The sequence below is a fragment of the Macrobrachium nipponense genome, chromosome 10 (genome assembly GCF_015104395.2).
Source record: "Macrobrachium nipponense isolate FS-2020 chromosome 10, ASM1510439v2, whole genome shotgun sequence".
Lineage (NCBI taxonomy): Eukaryota > Metazoa > Arthropoda > Malacostraca > Decapoda > Palaemonidae > Macrobrachium > Macrobrachium nipponense.
The window spans coordinates 93,146,802-93,166,945 of NC_087204.1; the positions used below are offsets into that span (position 1 = coordinate 93,146,802).

The following is a 20,144-nucleotide window of genomic DNA, read 5'->3' on the forward strand; positions in this document are numbered from 1 at the left end:
GGCTGCATATATGAAATTCCTTGCAAAAAGTGTGAGAAAAAGTCTATTACGGACAAACCGGTAAATCTCTTTCACAACGTCTAAACAGCATCAGTATTCTGTGAGAACTGGGCAAATATCAAATGCATTATTCGTACTATGAGAGATTTAGACCATCCTATTAACTGGAGCCAAGCAAGAGCCTTAAATACCATGTAATGACACAGTTAAAAGGAGTATCATTGAATCTCGTTTCATCAAGTCAAACAATAGAAATGTTTTACTAAATTTTAAGTCTTGGGTTTATGTTTAAACTTGATGCTTTCATAATGAAAAAAGTTGTAGATAAATATATGCAACAAAATTAATATATTCAGTTTTTACATGTTTTGGACTGTAAAGAAACTGTAATTTCGGTTAGGGTCAATCTGTTTCGGTTTGTGACCGTGTGATATCCGATAATCCTGGATTATCTCTTTTAATCTTTACCCTTTTGACAATTAACCTTCTGGTATTCTTGATCTTGTGTTGTACCTGAGACCTTTCTCTCCAATTGTACCTCATTAACTCCTTGACAATGTCTGAGTAAAGACGAAAGCGCTTGGATTTCTGACTATCATTTTCCTGTGGAATTCGCTTATTTATGAAGTTCACGTGCACTACTGTGATTTTTTAAGCATATATATATATATATATATATATATATATATATATATATATATGTGTGTGTGTGTGTGTGTGTGTGCGTGTGTGTGTGTGTGTAATATATATACTGCTAGTTCCCTTACACACACACACACACACACACACACACACACACACACACATATATATATATATATATATATATATATATATATATATATATATATATATATATATATCATAACGCCGCTTTTCACTTCGCAACCATTCCTATTTTCTTTATACAGTTTTACTGTCCTGCCTCTCTAAATATTTCGTATTGTAACATTGGGGTTTCTCCCAAGTCTATCTTTGCATCTCATACCTCATCTCCCTTATTTCCTGGTTCTCTTTCTCTTGCTGTCTAGACAGTCCAACTCTCTCTCTGAAACACTGAATGGCTGGAAGTGCCCAAGTGCTTGGCTTGACAGCCTAAATTCCTTAAATTTAAAATAAAAATCTTTTATTATAAAAAATATAAAAATATAAGTCCCCCAAAACTATAAATACTATGTGAAGAAAGTTTATTGTGAGTAACTTAAAATACAATCTTTTTCCAAGTGCTTGGCTTGACAGTCTAAATTCATTAAATTCAAAATATAAATCTTTTATTATAAAAAATATAAAAATATAAGTCCCCCAAAACTATAAATACTATGTGAAGAAAGTTTATTGTGAGTAACTTTATAAAATCATCTCAGTAAGTGGTGTTTAAACTGAATATGCTAGTATGTCCGAGAAATTTATTCAGTTCCAATGAAATATTTAAAAGGAAAGTATAGACAACGAAAGTCTAAATATTTGTACCTCGCAAAAAAATTCAAGATGATTTACGTTCTAGGTATTATACATGAGGAAACAATGGCTTGTGTTACAACCCCTCTAATGGATGGCCAAACCTTCAAACGTAACAAAGAACAAGAGATTCAGAAGTAAAAGTAGCACCCAAGAGAATAAGTAAACACAAAACACCTTTTATAAAATCACAAAAACAAAGGCAAATAGAGAAACGAAAAACTGGCGACAGAGGCCACCCTGAATTTGCAGTAAATAAAATCATACTCTGCCTACAACTACATGAGATCACTCGATAAAAACAGTCGTAGACGGTGCTAGTGTTCTGTCCTAAGCCCTCTGACGATTCCGAATGACATAAATTGGACTTCCCCGCATCTCTCTCTCTCTCTCTCTCTCTCTCTCTCGCACTCACCCGCCTCTCCTCTCTCTCTCTCCCTCTCTCTCTCTCGTCTCTCTCCTCTCTCTCTCTCTCTCACCCCTCTCTCTCTCATCCGTCATCTCTCTCTCTCTCTCTCTCTCTCTCCACCCCCGACGTCTGTTTCCTGAATAGCTCCCTGAGATATCTTTAAAAAAAATTCTCCCTATACCAATGTTGTTTATCGTTTCCGAGCCCGGTTTTAACGTCCTCATATAATCTAAACAGCATCTGAGAAGACACTCTTAGGGGCTCAGCGGTCCAAGATGAAAGTGGGCGGTGGAGAAAGAGGAAGGGAGGCTGATTTGTGATCTTTGGAACGGAGTCGAAAACATGGTATTAATACATTACCTTTCGCTAAAGATTCCCTCCACACACACACACACACACACATAAATATAAGTATGTATTTGTAATATCCACAATGCCCTCTTAACTTCTCGATTTCCTAGCACTTTTTGGATACTCTTTGTCACTGCAAAGCCTTTGGATCCAAGTGCAAGAAATTTGAAGTAATTGTGATGTCCGGTAGCAAGGAGCAAACCTGCGTCCCATCATCACAACGAGGTCAAGTTGTCGACCTGACCACGAGAAGTTTAGAGGGCCTTGTGGCATGTATCTGGTAAAAAGTTACTTATATATTATATATATATATATATATATATATATATATATATATATATATATATATATATGTGTGTGGTGTGTGTGTGTGTGTGTGTATGTGTGGGTGTGTGTGTGTGTGTATACAAATTAGATAGATAAGCACGTGTGCGTATGAGAGTCAAATTACTTATATATATATTATAATATATAATATATTAATATATATATATATATAATATATATATATATATATACATATATATATACATTATATATAGATATATATATAATATATATATATATATATATATATACATATATATATACATATATATATATATATAGTGTACAAATTAGATAGATAAACAAGTGTGTGTATATAAAACACATGTGCGTATAAGAGTAAAATTGCTTAAAACTTTCACTCAGCGCTGCATCCAGTAGAGTTAAAACGACGTAAACTCAAGAGTGGGATCAAATGGACGACAATTCTGCATTAAGCACGTTCGCAAACAAGAGGTGCTCTGGACTCTTTCGTGACGATGTACAGAAAATTCTCTATCCCAATGGTTTTTGTTCTATGTCATATTTTCAGTCTTTTGATTACTGTTCTATTTGTTGTTCACGATAATGCAACTACACTTTGAAATGCCATTCAGTATTAGGACGATCTTCCATCTTTCCGGGAGCAGATCAATCATGTCCAATCTATTCCTAATTTTAGCCTGGTCTCGGCTACATGAAGACTTTAGGTTGCTCGAAAAATATAATTTAATTGAAATGATAAAGAATACAACACTTTGGAAATTGAATATATCAGAAAGGAGAGTGAATAAAAAAAATCACATTTAGGATAAAAGTCTCTTCATGTTGTCAGCGAGGAAAAGAGGCTTCGTGAGAAGATATTTTACTCCTATGAAACTGTCAGGAAAAGCTTTTCACCCTTCACGTCGAGGACTTTACTTGTGGTAATTGCAGTTCTCTATTTGTTTGACTGTTTGCAAATCTACCCTCGGACGAACAAATTAGGGCACAGTCATTCCCAAAGAATTTACTTGTCAACGAAAGCAAACGAGGTCAAATTTAATTTTCAATTATAAAGTGATTGCAGTTCTCTGTTCGTTTGACTGTTTGCCAATCTACCCTCGGACGAACAAATTAGGTCACAGTCATTCCCAAAGAATTTATTTGTTAACGAAAGCAAACGAGGTCAAATTTAATTTTAAGTTTTAAGCAATAAACAGCATGAAAGTCTGTTCCAGCAAAAAGCCAAAATCTGAAAAGATCCGACATTCGCTCAGTAGTAAGAAATAATTGGAGGCTATGAGTGACAGAAAGAATGCAAGGGTGTGAAGAGTAACAAGAAACCGGGACGGCTTTTTCCCAATAATCTTCAAGTCGTCTCTGCGAAGTCTTGAGTAGCGTTCTTGGTTGCAGAGAGAGAGAGAGAGAGAGAGAGATTTTCTTTTACATTTTTGAGATCGTTTTAATTCTCAGAGCATAGTTTGCCGATGTGATGATTGAGAGAGAGAGAGAGAGAGAGAGAGAGAGAGAATACTTCCATGCCTATCGTGAAACGCATTTCATATCCTAGAGAGAGAGAGAGAGGGAGGATTTTGCGTCATCAAGCTATCCCACACTCTCAAAACCCGAGAAACAGAAAGAAAGAGACAAAGAGAGATGATTATAGGTTTTCGTGTCATCAAACCACCCTCTCCCCAGTCACCCAATTACTCCCCCCCCCCCCACCCACCCCAATCCCCATTCTCTCCACCACCCTCCCCCCTCCACCTTCCGTTCCCCGCATCAATGTACCCAAAGTATTCTTCTTCCTCACTTCCCTTATACACTTGGCAATGTCATCTCCGACCTGGCGTCTCGTATCTCATCACCACTGTTATTAGTAACGAGAGGATCTGCAAACGACAAATGGAATTGAAACCCACAGAAACTGCGCCAAGACTCGGCGCTTCAGACATCATTATAGAGACCCGTTTACTTTTGCTGTAAAAAAACAAAACTGGCATTTTGGAAGATGATGATTAAATAACTGCTTTCATTCATTTGTATTTTCTCTTTCTTGTTTTCTCTTAATATCACGCCTTTGCATCTTATTGAAATGTGTTAATATACTTACATTTAAATGGATACAAAATTTGAATATGTATATAAGTACAGTATACATCAGTTCAACATCATGCTGTTTCCCATAACGAGGGGTAACACCGGAGAAAATACAATATAAAAAATCGTCGGAAGTCGAACTTCTATTATATTCTTGGCGCCACTCTCTCTCTCTCCCTTCATGGACATGAAGTTCCTTTGGTATTGCATGTCTTCCAATCTTCCTTCCTCGATCTACTCTTGAACTAAGATTGTCTCCACATTGCCAAACCATCTCGGCAAGCCTTTATCCATCTTTTGACAATGTTAACAGTGTTACCTTTTTTTTTTTTTTTTTTTTTTTCTTAATCGACCTCTCTCAATCTTTTAATCCTTCTCGGTCCGTAGGATAAGGCAGGTAAAAATTCATCCTGATATCTTTAACCTTTTGACTTCCATTTGCATTTACCATCCACCAGCAACCTCTATAAAGGAGTTAGCTTACTTTATTCCTTCAGGCATACAAACCCTGGGTTCCACAGACACTCCTTATCTCCTCCAAACCTTTTGCTTACATCATGCTACCATCCTTGCTGCATCCATTCTTTGACTCATTACCTCTCTCACCCTACTACTACCTACCATCCTAATCACTTACTCCTCAAACGTATACAAATCAACTGACTCCATTCATCTACAAGCCATACAAACATTCATTGATCCACCTTTCTAGCTTCACCTTACTCTCAGGATCTGACTTACGTTCACATTTATTCTCATCGTTTTACTCTTACGCACACGTTCAATCTCCTCCGTTAGTTTTGACAGTTTTTCTTCACTATCCCAAATAACGCTATCAATTGCAAGAATTCGCAACCTCAACTGACGCTCACAGCCCATTTTCTTTATACAGACTTTGGCACCTATGTTCAATTTCTATAAATTCTATCATACAGCTTTCCACAAGTTACCTTCTACGCTTATTTAGAAAATCCAACCCAGTTTCTCTGTTGGTTCCTTCAAAACCTTTCCTTAGACTTTGAGTATTTTTTTTAACTTTCAAACTTGTCACTTAACTGTCCCATATCCTTGTCTTAAAGAAAATTGCTCTCTTCTTTTTCACTTTTTCATTCTTTCGCTCATTTTCTCAATCAACATTGTCCCATACACCTTCCCTCAATTACTAGGCAATGCATACTCTTATATTTCAGTCACCTCAAACACTTCTACAATAAAACACGATTTTTTACACAAAGAAAATTTTTATCATACATTAAAAATATTCCAAATTTATCTTTGGAAGCACATTTGTTTACAAAGAAAACTGCTATCATAAACTAGATATTCCTAATTTATCTTTGGATTTTTATCATTATTGATCTATTTTATGGCAATTTCACAATCTTCGAATGATTTCTGAGCAAGAAAAAGAGGCCGGAATGAGGTAGACCCATTTGATCATATCCATCCTTATGACAAGGGTCATAAATCTATCCACATAAAACTGGACTGAATCCAAACTATCTTCACCAAGAAGGTGTTATCATGACTGCTTGGCTAAGGATTGTATGCATAGAAAGAATGATAAAATCATTCCCTAAACCACTGCAAACAAAGAAGACGAAAAATAAACAACTATAATCTACCAATATATAAAATACATCTTATTAGGAAGAAATTACGGTACTTCAAAGACGGAGCATAAATCTGAATCCCCTATTTGATGGCATCTCTGACAGTGGAATAGTACCCCATCTTACAAAGCAAAACAAAAAAGAACTATATCTAACTCAAACCCAAACTATATAACGGTATACCACCAGATATCATTCTGGACATTTGCAGTACCAGAAACGCAAATGTGCCGTCTTGCATTACTTTACGTAAACACAAAACCTAGTTACTGTAGGCCAAGCTCTCGCTGACATAATTTAAGAGACCATACGAGTCTCCCCCCAAAAAACCATTAACTGATATACAGACTTCTGATTATTTATGGTAGAACAGCCATTAGCATCGCAGTAATAATCGATATGGGCAGAGAGAGAGAGAGAGAGAGAGAGAGAGAGAGAGAGAGAGAGAGAGAGAGAGAGAGAGAGAGAGAGAGAGAGAGAGAGAGAGACAGTTTGTTAAGGACTGGGTGCTATAATAAAAAAAACTTTTGAAACCCGTAATGTACTGGTATGGGAAACAGTAACTTAAGCTCATAACGAATAAACGGATTAGCTAAACCTGGAGTTTAAAAGCAGCGCAGATATCACATACAATAGTTCAGTTAATGACAGAAACCTGAAATGACAATGAAAGAATAATTGAATTTAAGCATTATTTGCCTCATCTGCGGAAGCATTTATGCTGTTACTTCCCTTTTAGGAATTTTTCCTTATTTAGATCTTGTCTGAGAATTCAGGCTGGACCGACAACATATATCAAATACTTTTGATCAACACTGCAGTTTTCTAGATTACAGAAAATGTGCTTCCTGGCGTATTTAGTCTCAGAATGGTTGGTTGAATCTGGCCAATCTTTAAAGACGTTGGTATTTGTGTGTGTGTGTGTGTGTTTTATCATGGGTTAACTATCAGCCTGTAGCTTGTCCTTAAATGTTTTGAATTGTCCCAGATATCACATACAATTTTTCCTTTTCATATTCATCTGATGAGTGCCTAAGAACCAGCGTTCCTTGTTTGTTTGTATGGTGTTTTTACGTTGCATGGAACCAGTGGTTATCCAGCAACGGGATCAACGGCTTTACGTGACTTTCGAACCACGTCGAGAGTGAACTTCTGTCACCAGAAATACACATTTCTCACCTCTCAATGGAATGGCCAAAAATCGACCTCGCGGTCACCGTGGTGGCAGGCCAAGACCATACCGATCATGCTACTGAGGCGCTTAGGGTTCCTTGCGGATTACGAATACCACAACTTCGCTTTTGGCAATTTGAAGGGAGAGATTCGTATGAGGTTGATATCTCAGAGGAGGTGGTGCAGACGTGATACTGGTACCGATTTAAAATCCTTAGGTCTTTGCCGGCTTGTTTGGTGGGCTGACCATGTACTGCGGGATGAATTACTTCAATTGAACTGATTATGCGGACGGTAGTCAAAGAATTCCACCAGGAGATGTTGAAGAAGTGTTAAAATGAAATGAAAATTTTATAAAAAGGTTTGACAAGTTCGTCAACTTTAGTCTATTTATGACTTGATAAAAACAAAAGGGGTTTTCTCACTGGTCCGACACAGTTCTAGTGCCATGCATAACATAACATATCAAATCACCGTTTTATATTCTTAATCCAAATGTTGGCACCATTTGTTAAATCATGCACAGACTTATAATAATGCCAGGTTCCTGAGTTTTAATGTAGTAACCATTTTTCTAAATACCTGTTAGAATTTTTGTTATTGCCTGAAAAAGCAAACAAGTGGATTCACCATACTCTGCGACCTCATTAATAAATCTGATTAAACTTTGTGTAAAAAAAATTAGGCATTTGAATTCAACAAGAAAAAAATAATTTCATAAATCTCGCATGGCCATAGAAAATCCCTTTTCCGCAGTTTTAAGCTCGAAGCAAAAATATTTCCACGCAATATAAGATGATATACGTCTATTGACGAGACATGCATTCAACCGCTGAATTATTATTGTATAAAAACACTTTCTTTGGCAGATTAAGGGAATTGGCGCCATCGATCAATTCCCCTGCGAGATTGAAAATGATTGTACCCTACCCCTTTTCGGATGGGTCAGTACGTAGAAAAATGAATGAGTTTGACACCAGAGTATGGTGGAAACATACCAATATTTTTGCCTAGGTTATAGCAGTTACGTACAGATATAACTTTACACAGCTAAGCTTTTAAGAGCATAATATGCATGCACACAAAATTACACCGATGAAACAGACGTAATTACGAATGTCAAGCAAGGTCTAAAGTATCCTGATTTCGTAACATTAGATGCAATATGAGCGGGAAAAGGATATTCTTATAACAATGAGAACAAAGAAGCACATAATTCTAAAATTAATGAATGTACCGCCATAAAGTAAGGAAGCTGAATACATTCCCTATTTGATTATAAAACTAATATGTGTGATATTTACGAGCAATAATGTCATGAGAAGCACATATTAAAAAGCTTGCCTGATAGTAGTAATGGATTTCTGCTTTTGTCCTGTAACCATAACATAAAACGTGCAACATAAATAGTGCATAACCGGCAACGATTCACCTTGCACGCACACAAATACATAAATTCACACACACACACATAAATATATATATATATATATATATATATATATATATATATATCTATATATATTATATATATATATATATATATATATATATATATATATATATATATATGAATCATTATCACATCACCGTGATTCATATAAATTATTTGAGCTACAAATGACCTTTAATATCTAATTCGCTTTAACTCAGAATTAATATATTTTCATATATGCAAACCAAAGGGGAATTTTTTAGTTGATAATAATTTCTTTCTCTCGCGGTAGAGCGAATTAGATATTAAAGGACATTTCTAGCTCGAATAATATATATATATATATATATATATATTATATATATATATATATATACTATATATATATAATGTATACAAACACGGGTTTATGTAGGTGTGCTAGTGAGAAATTACGTACCTGGTATTCAGTCGACTATGGTGATCCATAAACTGATAAGGCCTAAGAATGTTTTCCATTAAAGGAACACTTACTGTGGACTAAAAGCCTAAAACCATTTTGAGCCACCTCCATGAAAGGGGGAAAGGCATACACACACATATATATACATACGCACACAAACACGCACACACACACATATATATATATATAATATACATATATATAATATATATATATATATATATATATATATATATATATATTATACAGTTTGAGGCATATGGTTCATAGTAAGTCTTCTTTTAGTGGAAAAGATTCCCAGCCCCATAACCTTTCTCTCTCTCTCTCCTCTCTCTTATATATAATATATATAATATAATATATATATATATTAAATATATATATATAATATATAGTATATAATCAGATGTGTCAGCATGCTATGGAGCTAATCCCCTTTAAAGGAATAGGGCTCATAGACGCGAGCACATTCTTACATACAAAGACACACACATAACCACACATGACATACATATCCACGCATCCACATCCATATAGCAACATATATTTGTCAATAACAAGCAGGGAAACTTAACCATATCTCTGGCGCCCGTTTGGCATACAGTTATCTAAACATCTTAAGTAAACCGTTCCCCCATTGACTCGCCAGAGTTGCTAACATAGGCTCGCTTGAGAGCAGCAGCTCCGGCAGAAGTTATTTTTAGTTTATTTACCTTCCTAATATGGCAATTCCTGAAAAACTTTCTGTTCCTGATGCAGCCTTACTCCATATATGGATTTACTCGAAACTTGAGCTCATTAGTTACGGACACTAAGGAAACGCATTTGATGGTAGTACATGATCATTTAGAATGAGTTAGAGTAATACCGCTTAATTGCGATAATGGCGACGGATAGTCACGAGAATGCTTAGTTCTTTTTTTCCTTCTTCTTCTTCTTCTTCTGAGAGAGAGAGAGAGAGAGAGAGAGATATTGTTTGTAAAGATGCAAGTGAATATATATATATATAATATATAGCATATATATATATATATATCTATATATAATATATATTATATATATACATATATATAATGATTATAGTATATATATATACATATAATATAATATATATATATAATATAAATACATAATATATATATATAGATATAATATTATAGATATATATATATAAATTATATAATAAATTATAATATATATTTAAAATATATATAATAATTATATATATATATATATATATATATAATATATTAATATATATATATATATATCTGAATATGGGGTTTACAATGAATGTAGTTCCGGCTGAATAGAGTGGCTTTGGAAGCCTTGATGAATGTGCAAGATAGAAGAGAGGCTGATGTTCCAAGTAGTAAGGTTTGATTTGAAAGACACTACTTGATGCTGTGGCACAGTTGTTGATAGAGTGTTTGTAAGGTATGCCTGGAGCAGATAAGTGAAGGGAATGATTACTCTAATGTATTAAAGAAAATATTATCTTGGTGAAGGTAAGAATTATATGAATATAATGCTACTTAGTATACTGGGAAGGTGTACAGTTAAATAAATGACAAGAGTATTATGTAAAGAGCAATGTGTGTTTAGATAAGGTAGTGTGTGCGCGGATGAAGTTGTTATTTTAATACATTTATGTGAAAAATTTAAGGGCCAAGGAAAAAGCTGGAAAAATCTTAGTTCGGAACCCACAAAAACGCAACGTGGAAGAATTTTAGAATGTCTGGTATAAACTTTAAGCTGTTTAAGGTAATTTAAAGATTTTATGAAGGTAGCGAATCATGTGTTCAAACATATAGATGCGAAAGTGACGTGTCAGTTGTAAAATTGGGTCTGAGCAAGGGTCTGTTAAGTCTCTGTTGGCTTTTCAATAGTCTGATGAATGGAGAGATGAGAGAAATCAGAAAAAAATGAATCAGATGTATGTGCAAACTTTCTGATAGAGAATTGAGTTGTGACTGGGGATCGTATGTTGAGGGTGTAAGAATACTGCCACTGTAGTCCTGCGTGTCTTAAAAACAGACAAGGGCTACCTTGCAGATATCCTCCGTCCGATTTTAGTTCCTCGTTGGACGAGTGGTTTTCACGCTCGGCTACCAATCCAGTGGTCCGAAGTTCGATTCTCGACTCGGCCAACGCGGAATCAGAGGAATTTATTTCGGGTATTAGAAATTTATTTCTCGATATAATGTGCTTCGGATCCCACAATAAACTGTAGGTTCCTGGGAGAGCTGTTAATCAGATCAGGGGTCTGGTTAAACTAAGATATACTTAATTTTCCTCTCCGTCCGATAGCTGAGGTTGACAACTGCAATGGCATGCGGTGTTAAAACCCTTAGCCATACCTCTGAATCATGCCGGATGCGTTTCAATTCGTCTATATTCGTGCTAAATTCAGCGAAGAAAGCTACATGGAATCATAGAAAAATTACAAGACAGCAATTATTTTTATTACTACTTCTCGCAGGCAGTTATGATACCGATATATTTCATCGTCAATATTTATGACAAGTTAAAATATTGAAACCGTACAAAAAAGCGTACATAGGAGATGAGGAACAGTAAGTAAAAATAAATGTTTTTGGTCTTCTTTTGTTGTGAAATTTCAATAATAAAAACCCTATCACGAGTAACACTTCACCTTATGTCGCAGGAAGTTACTTTTCGGACATCTCAACCTATCAAATTTTCATGCCATCGGACCTCTTTACCTGATGACGCCTTTACTGAACCCGCCGTTATCCAACTTGGCAGCTCTGAGTGGGGGGGAGGGGGGCTTTATCACAACTGACGTTATATTGAACAAAAAAAAAAGAAAAAAAAAGCATGGTTCAGTAAGAAAAAAAAAAAACAAGGCACAGTTCAGTAGAAGAAGAAGAAAAGAAGAAGAAAAAAAAAGGCATACGCACGTATCAGTACGAAAACCCATATATCATTATTATAAACACTCATAGGGTTGACCTGAAGGTTTTCCTCTTAAATGGGGAGGAAAATGGAGAATCAAAGACGCCGAACTCAGACCATAAAATCCATCGAATCGAAGCAAAACGCGACTAGAAAACTTAGTGAACGCTCTTATAAGCCCCCAGAAATACTATGTATGCTGTTGGCCACAAAATTATGACTATGAAAAAAAAAAGTAGTTATGAAATGCTAAGGAAGTCAAAGAAGATGCTCTACGATAAAACAAAAAAGAAACCATAGAGGTCCATACACTTCATATAGTAATAGTCACGTTGTGTAACTGTTTGCTACAACGCAAGGTCTGAGCGGAAAAACAAGATAACTTACGTGACCCAATAACAGCAAAAAAAAAAAAAAAGCGAGAGAGAGAGAGAGAGAGAGAGAGAGAGAGAGGAAAAATAAGCAGAGGAAGATAAATGCCAGTTAAACATTTACTTGACGTAAGTACGACAACATTTCACGTCAAAGAACAAAATGCTTTAGCGTATATAGCACTTATTAAACGAATATAATTTACCAGGTTTGAACTAGCGTCTTATTTATGAAAACTTAATATAAAAAAGTAAACAATAAAAATAATAATGTTAATAAAAAAAAACCCTCATCATAAAATGAAATTAAATCAACAAGACTACTAATCATAAGTACGCATTGATTTACAATCTTTATAAACGACAAAAACATTTAAAAAATTTTTATCAAATGGTTCACTTTATAAAAAAAAATCGACCATGATTGTATTCGTCCATACGACAAAAACTGAACAGTCACATTTTACTTTAGCGAACCCAGCTTATAGTAAAAATAACCACATAATCTAACCCTTTCGCAATTCACAGATATTATTTGTTTGTATGGTGTTTTTACTTTGCATGGAACCAGTGGTTATTCAGCAACGGGACCAAAGGCTTGACGTGACTTCCGAACCACGTCGACAGTGAACTTCTGTCACCAGAAATATTTACACATCTCTGACTCCTCAATGGAATGTCCGAGAATCAAACTCGCGGCCACCGAGGTGGCACGCCAACACCATACCGACCACGCCACTGAGGTGCTTCAATTCACAGATAGCAAACATGTTAAGCGATGAGCCAGAGGCAGTTTCTCGCCATCGATATACTCGTATGTATATGGATAACCAAAACCGAGGATCGTCATTAAAGGAAGCTGATAATGATTGAAATCTGGTCAGTAAATGGAAGGAAAAACATCCAATAATTTATTCTCCAGATGCAGGCTACTCTAAAGCAGGATGATCATAAAATTCTTCAATCAAGCTGAATAGTTATGGGGAAAAAGCCAATAATTCATTCTCCATAAGTAGGCCGCTATTAAAAACGGATGACCATAACACTCTTCAATGAGGCTGTAAAACACAGGTCACTGGGTCTTTGCCATAACACTAAAAAAAAAACGTGTGCCCATCTGTATTGCTTCATAAAATACAACAATTTCAAAAAGGAGGAGAGAGAGCCAAGGAGAGAGAGAGAGACGAGAGAGAGAGAGAGAGAGGGGGGGGGGGAGAGGGGGGGGGGGGGGGGGCAATCTACCCTATAAATCTATGCATCCACCATGCTATCACCAACGCTGTGAACGTGATGACAGGCGAATCCCCATCGTCATTCACGCAAAGGGTCTTGTATTTCAACCCTTTACAAATGGTTTGAAATTTGTTAGTCTGAAAGGATGATGTTTTTCAAACGTACTTTGCTTGCCATCAGATTTACAGAGAGAGAGAGAGAGAGAGAGAGAGAGAGAGAGAGAGAGAGAGAGAGAGAGAGAGAGAAAGGGGATGCATGTCTTTTTTTGAAACTCGTACAACTCTTTGCATGTCACTGAAAGTCCAAATGTTAAGAATCTACCAATTGAATCTTGGACGCCGACTAAATTCAACATGACCTAACTTAAACTAACCTAACCAAATTCCACGTGACAAATAACAATAGATTAAAACTTACTGCATTGCAATCATGCGGAAACTCTTCCTAAATCGTCAATTTTTGTTTCCTACCAATCGTATTCCGGATTGCACAGATGCCATATATAACCTTTACTAAAATTGAATGATCTTCGAGAGGTAACTATCGAAAGGTTTGATTGGTAAAAATTGCTCATTGAAGCTCCAAACGTAAAAATTCTGTCAATTTACTGATATAGATGTGTATCTTCTTGTTATTGTATATATGCCTTACCATTAAAAAAGATAACAAAAGGACTTAGCGAATTAATTAACGATAATAAATTAAAGATAATAAATAATTTAGTTTGCGTATTCCCTGAGGAACAATGAACCAACAGAAGCAAATGTTGCAAGCAATGAGAAGGCAACTTTAAGCTTAAATTTTTGGGGATGACCTAAGAAAGGAGGTTTTCGAGTTGATGTCTGGAAAAAAAATAAGAGAAAAAAAAATCAAGGGAAGGAAGATGAGAGCGAAACAAGAGGGGAAGTATAGGAACAGAATAAGGAGAGTGAAAGGAGGAAAGGAAACCTCCGCAGAGCTGAGGAAGATAACAAGAAATTGGAATGAATGGAAGACTTCCATGACCACCAACATCTTGGGAGGCTCCGTATATTGATGAGAAGATCAATTCAGGTTAACATGTTCTATTTTATTATTATAATATAATAATAATAATAATAAATAATAATAATAATAATAATAATAATAATAATAATAATAATAATAATAATAATAATGACAATTAAAAGCCACAGTTGTGTTAAAATATGCTATTGTACAATGCTAAATATTACTAGGAGAGACTTTCGGATACTGCTCCGTATCCCTCTTCAGTCCTACTCATTATCCGAAAGTCTCGCCTAGTAATTTTTAGCATTGTACAATAATATATTTTAACACTACTGTGGCTTTTCATTGTCAATATTATAGCCTTTGTTACGGAGGTTTCTTAGTTCAATAAAATAATAATAATAATAATAATAATAATAATAATAATAATAATAATCGAAGACCCAGAAATATACAGACAGGAGAATGACAGACAGAACAGAGGACTGGCACAACAAACCAATGCACGGACAATACATGAGACAGACTAAAGAACTAGCCAGCGATGACACATAGCAATGGCTACAGAGGGGAGAGCTAAAGAAGGAAACTGAAGGAATGATAACAGCGGCACAAGATCAGGCCCTAAGAACCTAATATGTTCAAAGAACGATAGACGGAAATAACATCTCTCCCATATGTAGGAAGTGCAATACGAAAAATGAAACCATAAACCACATAGCAAGCGAATGCCCGGCACTTGCACAGAACCAGTACAAAAAGAGACATGATTCAGTGGCAAAAGCCCTCCACTGGAGCCTGTGCAAGAAACATCAGCTACCTTGCAGTAATAAGTGGTACGAGCACCAACCTGAGGGAGTGATAGAAAACGATCAGGCAAAGATCCTCTGGGACTATGGTATCAGAACGGATAGGGTGATACGTGCAAACAGACCAAACGTGACGTTGATTGACAAAGTCAAGGAGAAAGTATCACTCATTTGATGTCGCAATACCATGGGACACCAGAGTTTGAAGAGAAAAAGAAAAGAGGGGAAAAAATGGATAAGTATCAGATAAGTATCAATAATAATAATAATAATAATAATAATAATAATAATAATAATAATAATAATTATTATTATTATTATTTATTATTATTATTATTTATTATATTATATAGGATCTAAATAATAATAATAATAAGAAATAAAATAATAAATAATAATAATAATTACTTTATATTATTATTATTATTAATTTTATTATTATTAGGATTATTATATTATCATCATCGTCATATAATAATAATAATAATAATAATTATTATTATTATTATTATCATTAAATATGCAATTATTCTATGATTATACGATAGAGAAACAATCGTGAACTTGTTGTTAAAAATACACATATAGATTTGAAATGAAAGTGAATAATTTTATAAAAATAACAAATAAAAAGCAAAATGATACACGTACTTTAAATGACTGGACGGGCGGTGTTGTATTTTAGTTTTTTACTTTTTTTTTATTTCGTTTTAGAAGAATTCGCCCTCTGAAATACTAAAGAGTCCTAGTCAATTAAATTCTAAGTCTTCTAAAAACATTATGTTTAAATATTTATCTGTCTTTCTGGGCTCGACTTCAGCAGGAATCTAATGCAAAGATAGTCTAGCAAATTGCCAGACGGGAAAGTATTCCTTTCTCTTTTATCAAAGTCAGTGAGGACATAATACAAGAATAATTTCATTGTGGTCGTTTTCTGTCTTTTTGGCAAATCGGGGAAAGATAAATAAACTCCCGGAGGGTACAGTCTCATTAAAAAACATTATTAAGAAACAGTATTGTTTATTGCAGCCATATGCTGTCAGACCACTTGAACTTTCCTATACTACTTTCATTTGATAAACATGTACAAGATTACAATTCAACATTTTCATAAACATTCTTACGCAGTGAAAATAATTTGCAAAATTTTCAAATAACTCATTTAGCACATTTAAATAACAAAAAGCGACAAAGAGATATAATTAACTCCCTTTAGAATATTTCTGCAACACCAGATTTTCCACACAGCTTTTTCCAGGCAGAAAGCAATGTTGCCATCCGGTCAGCCAGCCAATGTTAAGACTTGCATTATCTCTTACCAAAATATACTTCCTTGCCACAGTTTACCCTTCTATTTTTCCATGAAATTACTGGCATGCTTTTTGCTGTCACTAACGTCAGTGAATTCCTTTCTGGAGCCATTTCTTGAAGAGAAAGTGCATTTCCGGTACGGCGGAAGGCGGTTTTATTTCTGTGTATCTTTTCACATTGCCGTACGTTTATCTTCATTGCGGAAAAAAAAAACCAAATCCCGGGTTTTCCTTCAAATTCATTAACGTATATATCATAGCAGCATGTTGCTAAAAGCTTATATTTTCATAATTCGTGACTGTGTTAAGCAACTAAATTCTTGACCCTTCCTGCTGGACAGAGATATCTAGATTTTATTTTGTGTTTAGTTTGTGGTCGAGTTCATGTCTTTCCCCCAATTTGTTTGTCGGCTTGCAAATATGTCTTCATTCAATTTTCGTTATTAACCTACTTTCTATGATGAAATGTGTCATAAATAGATTTTAAATGTTTTAAAAATATTTAATGAAAGATTTGAATATTAATAATATTAGGTAAATAATTTTTCTATTCTATTGTAGATTTACATCAACCGTGCATTTGATGTCTAGGCCCGTCCCTTACGACGCTCCTGATTGGCTGTTAATAAGCCAATCACAGGGTAGGATCTATGTTCCACCTCTCCTAAGGTATACGTCTTTCAGGAGAGGTGGAACATACATCCTGCCTATGTGAGAGAGACTGAGAGTTTCCAGCCCTGTGATTGGCTTATCAACAGCCAATCAGGGGCGTCGTAAGGGACTGGCCTAGACATCAAATGCACGGTTGATGTGAATCTACTAGTCATTGGCAACAGTGATGTTACCGACCCTCATTCCCGACGCCTCTTCTCTCCCCCTCAGGCTTTGCTGCCCAACCTCGTGATGACGAACCCCCGCCTCTCGGACCTTTGGAAAGCAGCGACGTCCTTCATCGAGATCATGAAGTGGCAACAACCGGTCCTGATCCACGACGACTCCCCGCAGGCCCTCCAGTTGGCGCACATAGCTTCTCGCGACTCTACCCACCAGCCGCTGCGGCTCTCGTTCTCCATCGGCACACCGAAACAGCATTTCCAGAACCGTCTCTCCAAGATCCTACACACGGTGCAGAGGATGGTCTTCGTCTCGGGCACCACCAACTTCGTCAGCGTGCTCTTCTCGCACAGCGAAGACCTCGGCATGTTCAGCGGGGAATACGTCTGGGTCCTGTTGGACATCGCGCTGCCGAAGGACGTCTCGGCGTCCCTCCGGCCGGGGCTCATCAGCATCCGGCCGGATTTCCAGCGGGTCGCCAAGAGGAGGTTGTTTATAGACTTTGTTAAGTCATCGCTATCTGTGATATCTGAGTTTTTCAAAGAAGCTACGGTCGCGTCGGCATCATACCTGGCGGCGTCGTCGACTGTTCAGTGTGAAGTGCCTTACAGAAATCTGTCCAACAATCAGTATGAATTAAACAGGTAGGTCTTCATCCAGTCAGCACCGGCAGTCAAGGCAGGTAAGTAAGGCCTACCTTCTAACTAAAGTCTCTCCTTGGCGAAATTAAATCTTCAAATGGTTCAGTGAAATTATTCTTTCACTACTTACAAGCACGAGAGAGAGAGTTACAAGGAGTTACAAAGATTAGGATGTCTCAAAGAATTGTTAGTCCATCAGTGGAGACATCGTGCGCTCACTTATCTGTAGGAGCAGGTTTGACTGTGCATTCACAGTGTCCTGATGATTTTGTCTAGCTTTCTTTTAAACTCTTCTACACTGTTGCTGTTTACAACTTCTGGTGGCGGTTTATTCCACGTGTCACATATCTTGTATGTAAAGAAGGAGAGAGAGAGAGAGAGAGAGAGAGAGAGAGAGAGAGAGAGAGAGAGAGAGAGAGAGAGAGACGTGAGTGCACCATTTCTAAATAAATAATCACCCTCTCATGAAAGAAGTGAAAAAGCATGCGAGAGATGATGATGTCAATATTTCAGCTCTTAAAGATAAAATTACCTCCTTCGGGCTTGAGAGCACATTAGTGGAAAACGCACAAGAACCAAGACCGGAACGCAGCTCGCAACTGGGCAGACATAAAGCCCCTTGGTATGAATAGGTGTTCCTTTTAGGAGTTTCCTGGATGGGGAAGATACTCGGAGAGATACGCAGCCATTCTTTTCAACCATAAAATGGATTTCATTGCCAGAAGAAGGAAACGGAGACTTAAATAATTCTCTTCTGCAGCGAATCATGTTCATTACTTAAATCAAGGAGAGAGAGAGGAGAGAGAGAGAGAGAGAGAGAGAGAGAGAGACCAATGATACCACCGAAAATGAAAGTTTACTTATTGCACGCAGGGACATAATAGATCTTAGGCGACAAGTGTATCCAAAATAGTACGGAGAGGTCTACGAGTTAGGACTTTATTATGGACAAGCAAACTACGATGTATGTATGTATATATATACACACACACACAACACCTACACACACACACACACACATATATATATATATATATATATATATATATATATATATATAGATATATATATATATATATATATGTTAGAATCGGCCTCGATTAAACAGACAGGTAATGAACATCTCAAGGGCGCAAGGAATTCAGATGTCATTGATAAAGTTTTCATTCATCCCACGCTTAAGAGGATGAAAGAAGGACTATTAGTGGGAGTGACCTAAATTGGCTTAACTGTGGATGGATCTCTTGTATAAATACCATCTTTTCTGTAACTTTTCTCGTTCACCTACCTGAAGAGATAGAGCAGTCTCTGAAATATAGTTTTTTTTCTCCTCAATATTTTGGCTGCTTATGGGCACCTTTTATTAGATATATATATATATATTATATATATAAATATATATATATATATATTTATATATATATATATATATATATATTATATATTATATATATGTATATATATTATATATATATATATATATATATATATATATAATATATATATATATATATATATATATATATATATTATATATATATATATATAGTATGTTACAATAAGTATATTCTCTGGATGTGATAACTGAGAGAGAATAAGAATCATTAAAGTAACCGAAGTGATAACAGCCACTGATGTGAAAATGACTGAAACAAAAATTCAACGGCTAGACAGCATCCAGCGGTCGGCATTTTTCCACAGCCATGTCCAATGTCCCAACGGGAGAGTGGGCACCGAAAGGTTTAAAATAAAAAGCAGAGTTCGTGTC

The 20,144-nt window shown here is 35.8% G+C and overlaps 1 protein-coding gene across 1 annotated transcript in view; it reads left to right on the forward strand.

Annotated features, from left to right (window-relative positions):
* LOC135223762 (glutamate receptor ionotropic, NMDA 3A-like) overlaps nucleotides 1–20,144 on the forward strand; it is an 893,506-nt gene that overhangs the window by 280,027 nt on the left and 593,335 nt on the right. The window contains exon 3 of the mRNA XM_064262525.1: nucleotides 17,784–18,379. Coding sequence (XP_064118595.1) covers nucleotides 17,784–18,379 — 596 coding nt within the window. The remainder of the gene's footprint in view (nucleotides 1–17,783; nucleotides 18,380–20,144) is intronic.